General features: G+C 37.4%; 1 protein-coding gene across 1 annotated transcript in view; it reads left to right on the top strand.

Annotated features, from left to right (window-relative positions):
* Window positions 1–922: 922 nt before the first annotated feature.
* Window positions 923–7,844, top strand: part of cd63 (CD63 molecule) — an 18,105-nt gene continuing 11,183 nt past the window's right edge. The window contains exons 1-2 of the mRNA XM_036590665.1: window positions 923–1,104; window positions 3,799–3,877. Coding sequence (XP_036446558.1) covers window positions 3,812–3,877 — 66 coding nt within the window. The 5' untranslated portion in view covers window positions 923–1,104; window positions 3,799–3,811. The remainder of the gene's footprint in view (window positions 1,105–3,798; window positions 3,878–7,844) is intronic.

The following is a 7,844-nucleotide window of genomic DNA, read 5'->3' as shown; positions in this document are numbered from 1 at the left end:
GTGCAGCCAATCAGGACAGAGCTTAATTGCATATATCAGCCTTAAAGGCCCTGTAATAAAAACAGCCTGTTTAATTCCAAGGGATAAAGAGAGGTTGGAAATGGTCAGGTGAAAATAAAATATGACTCTGTTTGGGACATAAACCCTCACAAACATCATAAGTGGACTTCAGGGGAAAAAATACAAGAAAATGTAGGATATGGCCCCTAAAATATGAAGTATCATGAAGGGAGTGGACAGCATTTTGGTACAGCAGATAAGCCTAACAAAGGCCTCACTTAGTCACTAATATATACCTGTATACCTCAAGATATATTGGGGCATGCAAGTTATTGGAGCAACAACTTTTTCAGTTTGCAGAAATAAGAAGTACCCTGCTAAAATACTATTATGACCATTAAGACTGAAACCTGGTGGTTTTGCTATCTAATGGTAACTGACTTCATGGTTACCATTCGACATCACTAGTTTCCAGTAGGACAGCTTTAGATCCCATTAGGAAACCATCAAATGCATCTGGAATCAGTCTCAGGACACTGTTAAACCATTAGAATCCTTCACACTGTGATATTAAACCATCAGGAAATCTCAAAATACCATTTGTATTATTAGTCTATATTGGCAACCACCAGGAAACAACAGAACCTTTAAGGGTTCTTATGATTTTTTCAGCAGGATGTCTGAGTGTATATCCCAGTTTCAGTCCTGTCCATCCTCAGTGCAGTTTCATTTTTCGTACACCAGAGTCACATCATCAGATAATGATAGTCCTTTTTCATAAGATGAGTCATATCAGACGAGAAAACCCCCAAACAATCCATTTCAGGTGATCAGAGTCGGGGGGAAACTGGCTTCCATCATAGTTCATGTCTAATCAACAAACAGTGGGATGACGACATAGTCACATGAAAATGGCTGGTGAGATTTGTGTGTACTGAGGGTTGAGGGTGGAGTGGCTTTTTTCACAGCGAAGGAGGGAGGGACTGAAAGTTTAAGACAATACGTTATAACTGTTTGAGCTGTCGACTGGTGCTGTACAGATCATTAAGCATTTTACACTTAGTCGTGTTTCTTCGCATTTTTGTCGCAAATCGGATAAATAAGGTAAGTAACGTAAGTTACGTACGTAACAAATTCTGTGTACCGTTGATCTGTGGAAACGTTCTGTTTAAGTAACCGTTAACGACAGGTTAACTGTTGGTAACAAGCCGTTTTCAGCAAAGTAACAGTTAATTCTTACTCGGGACGATACATTTGCGCCCAAACAAGCCTAATCTTATTGTAAAATAATGTTTCGGCTAGGAATTAGTTTAATTTACTCGAGGGTAATTGGTTTTGCGAAGTGAATGGTGGCATTGTTTTTGTCTGGCGAAGTTGGGAAGCGTTTAAGAAGCCAAGCTAACCCTGTAGCTAAATAGAAGAAAGTGGTTTTGTTTTCCTCTGAGCCTACCTCTAATTTTAGTTAAGGGTCGTAACCAGCTGCTGGTAAACTGCTTTTTTCGTCAACGTCGGCGTTTAAGAGTTAACTACGACACGGTGAGTCAGTCGCCCACGGTTTAGGTCTGTTTTGAGCATCAGCGTTTGAGGCGAACAGGGGATTTACAGATTGTTATTAAAAGCCGCCCTTTCTGACCATAGCTTTCCTTCAAACAACATAGGAGCACGGATGTTATTACAAGATGGCTGAACCCCTTTTAACCATCACTTAAAACCCTTTCTCTACTTCTTAACGTTACAGTGTTTCAGGAAAGCCAGCTGGAAACGCTTCGTATTCGAATTTTCCCGTTCCACCTTAAATGATTCAGCATTTACATTGTGGCGTCTGAGGCCTGATGTGACTGCTGCAGCGTTTAAGGTGGAACGGGAAAGTTCGAACAAGAAGCTGGCGAGTAGGAAGCCAACTTGAACCTCATCAACTGGAAAGAGTTTCATGTTGTGTAATAACTGCAATTGTGGCACATGTGGGATTGATTATTCACTAAACCTGTTTGGGTTTCTTTATTTTAGTAAAAATAAAAAACTACTGAAAGCTACTGAAAACAACTTGAGTAAAAACCTGTAGGGCAGCAGTGGAGCGTGTAACTACAGGTTTTTACATGTAGCATCTATCAGCTCTGTTGTTTTCTGTTTAGGACCTTTTTGGCCTAAAATAAAAAGCTAAAACTGAGAGGTGTAGCAGCAGTAGAGCAGAATGAACCTAAACCTGAAAAACGGAATTAAGAAGTAAATGTGAACAACTACAAGGTAGCTGAGTAAAGAAGCAGATTCCTTTCCTCATACATGTATTGGAGTAGAAGTGAAAGTTAAATCATTTGAAATTCTTTTCTTACCTTACATATAAAACTGAGTAAATGGATCCTAATTACTAGCTGCCTCTGGCTATGTGTTTGGATAATGAAGAAATGCACTAACATGCTGACACGTAACAAGATTGTTAAAGTCTCCTGGTTATGGCAAATCGGTTTTCTTTTCATGAGAAGAAATTTCCAGTGGAATTGAACTCTTGGGCCTGTGATTATGTGGCTTGGACTTCGCTCTAGTCTTGGATAAAGCCAGTCTTAGGCTCTGAGCACGGTCACCTTGTGATTTTATATCCATAGCTTGAGTCCGCTATGTTCTGTTATTAATTAACCAAAGGATTTCTAAGATTGGCTTGACCTCATAAATTTTTCAGCCACCCTCCTTTATTAAGTCAAAAGCTTGGGTCTGTACATAACTTATACCTTTGTAAATATACTTGATGAGCAGGCGTCACGTTTTATTTTCATTTTTCTGAAAGATTTTCGTAAGTAATGTTTTTACAAATCACTGCAGTCTATTAAAGTAACTGAAGAAGAAGCAGCTTGGACAGAAAATGCTTAACTTTAATTACTGTAATTTTGTTTATTTGTTTAGGTCACAGGGCAAGGTGCTCTTTACTAACCTACTTTTTCTAACTGTGTCATGGGTGTGTTGTTTATCTTAAGATAATTTTCTGATTAACCTAGTATCACTGGGATATGGGGCTCCACTGAATCTGAGAGCTCCATCGTCCTATTTCCAGTAAATAGTGGGGCTGTCAGTATTGATTCCATTAGTAATTGAGTAAATATAGGTGTCTGCGATTAAGTAATCAAAGCTTTCAGCACGCTAAATGATAAAAAATGACAGTGTAACAATAACAAACCATTCACAGATTCTAAGGTCCTTTATTGGAAAAACATAAACAAGCAAACCTTTAAAATGACTTGTATAGATAAAAAAAAACTATGTGGTCAGAAATGCATTTAAATGGGTGTGCCCATCAGGCTCTGTTTCTTGCTGCAAGAGACCAGTAGGAGAAGTTAAAATATTTAAATGCAGAAGTCAAACAGTTCTGTACTTTCTAAGCTATATATGTGTTTGGAGCTTGAACGGAACACAAATATGGATTGATAGTCCTCATGGTCTTTCCTCAAAAGTGTGACATGGTCAGTTAAGGCCTTTGTAGGTTCATGTCACTCAGTTACACATTGAAATTGCTACAAAAGGCTCAAATGACAAATTGCTATCATCATTGTCATAAATTATGTCATGGTGCACTTTCCTGAGCACATTGCAGGTATAAAAGTTGTACTTATGGTATAGTTTTAAATTTGACTGGTGCTTCATACCTGCTTCAACATCTTAGCAAGCCTCAGATGGAACATAATACCCTGATATACATTTAATATTGTGAATTTTTGTTGAATAGCCAACTAGTAGGAATTGCGAAGTGTCATTGAAGCCGAGATTTATTTGTAATTAACATGTCTTACATACATTGCCTTTCATTTTCAGACCCTAAAGCACCATGGCTGTGGAGGGTGGAATGAAGTGTGTGAAGTACCTGCTTTTTTTCTTTAACTTTATCTTCTGGGTAAGTCTTCAGCCTTCTCATCTTGTGGCATGACTGGTTACAGGTCAGCTATGACCAATACTGGTCACAGCTACATTAGTGGCAACTTCCTTTGGCTTTTTACCCAGTCATTCACATATTGCATGTCTTTCAGCTTAATTGTGAAAGGTTTATGGAAGGCAGTCTTGGGTAACTCAATGAACCCCTCACACTTCTTTTTTGAAGAGTTCAGCTGCTGTAGAAATTCTACAAAATAAGTTCCATGCAAATTTGAGCATTTTGGGGGTGGGTGTGAAAGGCTCTTGCAGGTTTTATAAGGGATATTAATTGAACTGGGAATAAAAGCTAGGAAACAAATATCAATACATTGAATAAATTCTTGCAGATTAAAAAAAGGCACACTTTGAAAAAAAAGTGTTGTCTAAAACGAAATATGGTTTTACAGAAATCCAGTTCTGTGTCCAATAGATAGTTTAGATCCTGAGATTACCACAGTCCAGATTTATTCCATTCTGAACACTGTCTTACTCCCACAAACCTTATGGTCTGTACAACATACCAAAAGTTAAATACTTTAACTTCCAGTACTTTTAGTTCTTTATTTCAGTAAGCGTTCACCTGACTAATATTGTGTTTTGCCTAAATCCTTGAAAATAAAGGTGCCACAAAAGGACTTTAAGAATGATACCATAGTAGAACCACTTTTGCTTCCCTAAAGAACATGATTGAACAATTCTTTAAAGAACCCTCTGTTGTTAATAAGAAAACGGAGTAATATATCTAAGATTTAAGAGGTTAAATCATCAGATAACTCTGTTCATGAATGATTTGCTAATAGGAACACAAAAAGACAAAAGACCCGTGAAAGCTCACCAGTAGCTTATACAGTGTTCATACTGTTATGTTGCCTTTATAATAGTGTTATTTTACCTTTGGGCTCATAGTTACTATGTACTATAGGACCAGACCGATACATTGGTTGGCGGATAATATTGACTGATATTAGCGACCCATTATATTATCATTATCGGCCAATGATGTATATAAAACAATATTATATAATAATTTTTATAAAGCATAAAAAATGCAATTAAACCTAGCCTTTAGCATGACAATAACTTGTTATAGCATTAAAAATTGTTCTTATGAAAAGAGCAAATCATTTTGGATACAATATATTACTTTAGGCTGTGAGTTTCTGTTAACTGAAGTTAAGAAGTGGGATAATTGAGAACTGGCAATCATATAATCAGTCTGTAAACAACTAATTAACTAATATTATTGGACTATAAAATTAAAAGTCTAAAATAAAAAAAAATATATATATATTGGCTGATTATCAGTTATCAGAATTTTTAGCCCCTTAAAATCAATATCAGTATTGGGTACAACATTTTTGTATCGGTTGAGCCCTGACATACCATGTACTACACTATACTGCAGCGTTTCTTAGACGTAGGAGGTGTGCTGATAAAGGCCTGAGCCTTTACGATGTAGGACCCATTCTGTGTAGATACATTCAACCGATACATCTCAATCAATGTATTCCAACCTGTACAACAGGGGTATAGTTTTACATCACAAACTAAACAACGCAGTACATGTTCCACCAATAGTGGACACTGAGGCTACCTGGTAGTGTGCACAATGCGGACTATTTTGGAAATTGTTTTTTGTAAAACATCCCTTCCTCCTCTGATCAAGATCATGTACACAGTGAAAAAAATGACACCATAACCAAATAGACTAGAGGTGCTGTGTTGTCTTTCCTGTCTCATTACTTTTCTTTTGCTTTAGTGGTGTTGGCATTGCTTAGTCTTACACCATTTCCGCATGTCCGCTTTCAGCAGACTGGCTCACTCTTTGAATTGTGGCCTGAACCCAAGTTTCCAGAGAACACTTTCTTCTTACAAAAAGCAGAAATCCTCAGATAACGTCATAGATGAGTTCAGCTTGGACTTCTACTGTGGTGATCGTTTGTACGGCCTTTAGTAAGCTGACAAACATAAAGCAGCATGTGCGTGCGTGCACATACGCCTTTGCCATGACATTTCCGCTGCCGTTTGTGGTCAGATGTTCTCTGTCACTGGACCACATCTCTGTGAACTTTACTCTAAATTCAGGAACTAACCTCCAACTTTACTTTTTGTGTGAAACTTGTAAATGGTCTCAGATGTTGTACTTTCTCATATAGGCTATGTCAAGGTTATACAATGTATTTTGTGGGGGGATTTTTTGGCATTAAGATTTTTTTATGAGGTGTTATTTTGCAGAACCACAAATTATAGCAAAGACTGTAGTTTTTACAGCATTTGTTATTAATTCTTTTTCCTTATTTTCTCATTTCATTGAGAGTATAGTATGATTGTTCTAATTGCTAAGTAGACAATATTGTATTGTGCTGGGATGAAAATGATTAAACACCAATGGACAAATAAACAATCAAACAGTCAGTTAAAAAAGTTAATTTAATTTTATTTCTGATAAACTAAGATTCATAATGGAACAGGCAGTTTTAAGTTGAGGAAGGTTTTTGAATTGGATACATTGTAGTGCAATAGACAGTTCTGCTAGACAGGCCTCATAAAACATGAAGCACTCATTAAAAATAATGGTGCTCTCGGAAACACTTTTCAAAAGAACTACTTGAGAACTGTCCTTGTTTTCGGTGCTTGGTGGTGTGAGGAAATCACACGTGTATGTGCAAAGTTATAGAGACGGACGTAGCGGATGCCATTGATTTTCGAGAGCCACTGAGTTACACTGAGTCTTAGCTAGCCCCGGTAATGACATGGGCTATGGGCTAGTAATGAGTGATAAATATAACTTTAGAGCTTTAGAATCTAGAACTTTCACCTTTTTCGTTTTTCGTCACGTCATGAACATATTATAGTTGTCAGTCCCTCAGTTTAAACAAAACCTGTTTTTTAATGTAGGGTTTTTAAATACAGTTTCAGTCTGTTTACTTCATATACATGCTCATGCTTGGCTTCACCTATCAGTACTGCATTCCACGGTCCATACGAGGAACATTTAATCTTGGTGCATTAATACAGAATTCAATTGATATGCATTAATAGGGCGGTACGGTGATGCGGTGTGTAGCGCTCTCGCCTCACAGCAAGAAGGGCCTGACCAGGGGAATTGACATCACTATGTGGAGCTTGCATGTTTTACCCATGTCGGCATGGGTTTCCTGTGGGTGCTTTGGTTTCCTCCCACAGTCCAAAGAAATGCAGTCAGGCAAATTAGAGATGCTAAATCGGCCCTGGGTGTGAGTGTGTGCGAATGTATATATGTCTGTGTGTCTGCCCTGTGATGGACTGGCGACCTGTCCAGGGTTTTTCCTGTCTTCCGTCAAGTGACTGCTGGAATAGGCTCCAGCACCCCCATGACCCAGGAGGATAAGCAGCTTAGATAAACGATTGGTAAACGATCGGTAAACGATTATCCACCAACTGAATCTTCTTATTATTATATTATAATTCTTATTATTGGTCAAAGGTCAAAGGAATTTGCAAAAATTTGCATCCCTTGTGTTGTGATCAGTTACGTTCCTTTTTTGAGCATATCATCAATTCTGAAGAAACACTGCATCTTTAGTTATAAACAGCATAATTAGTTCAACTAGACTGAATTTAGTGCAGTCCAGTGTCTGAAACAATGGATAAAAATCATTGTATTCATAATTCATAATAATGTTTTGTTTTTAATGTGGCACTGCTGGTGCATTCTGTCTGTTCCATCTGATCAAACCATAAAAACTAGAAATATTGTGATATTTCACAACATTTATTTTGAAAATGTCAAGTATGAAGACCTTATATTGTATTTTTTGCCATATTGCCCAACCCATGTGGCTAAATCTTACTTAAACATAACCACAGCCTGTACTATTACTTACAATTTTACGGCCTTTATTAGTATATTATTAGTATTATTTCACCCTTTACTGTTACTTGTTTGTAGAGAAGGACTGTATTCATCA

This window comes from Colossoma macropomum, unplaced genomic scaffold, assembly GCF_904425465.1.
Source record: "Colossoma macropomum unplaced genomic scaffold, Colossoma_macropomum, whole genome shotgun sequence".
Lineage (NCBI taxonomy): Eukaryota > Metazoa > Chordata > Actinopteri > Characiformes > Serrasalmidae > Colossoma > Colossoma macropomum.
Note: the sequence above shows the minus strand (reverse complement) of the source record. Positions and strands in the feature narration are given on the sequence as shown.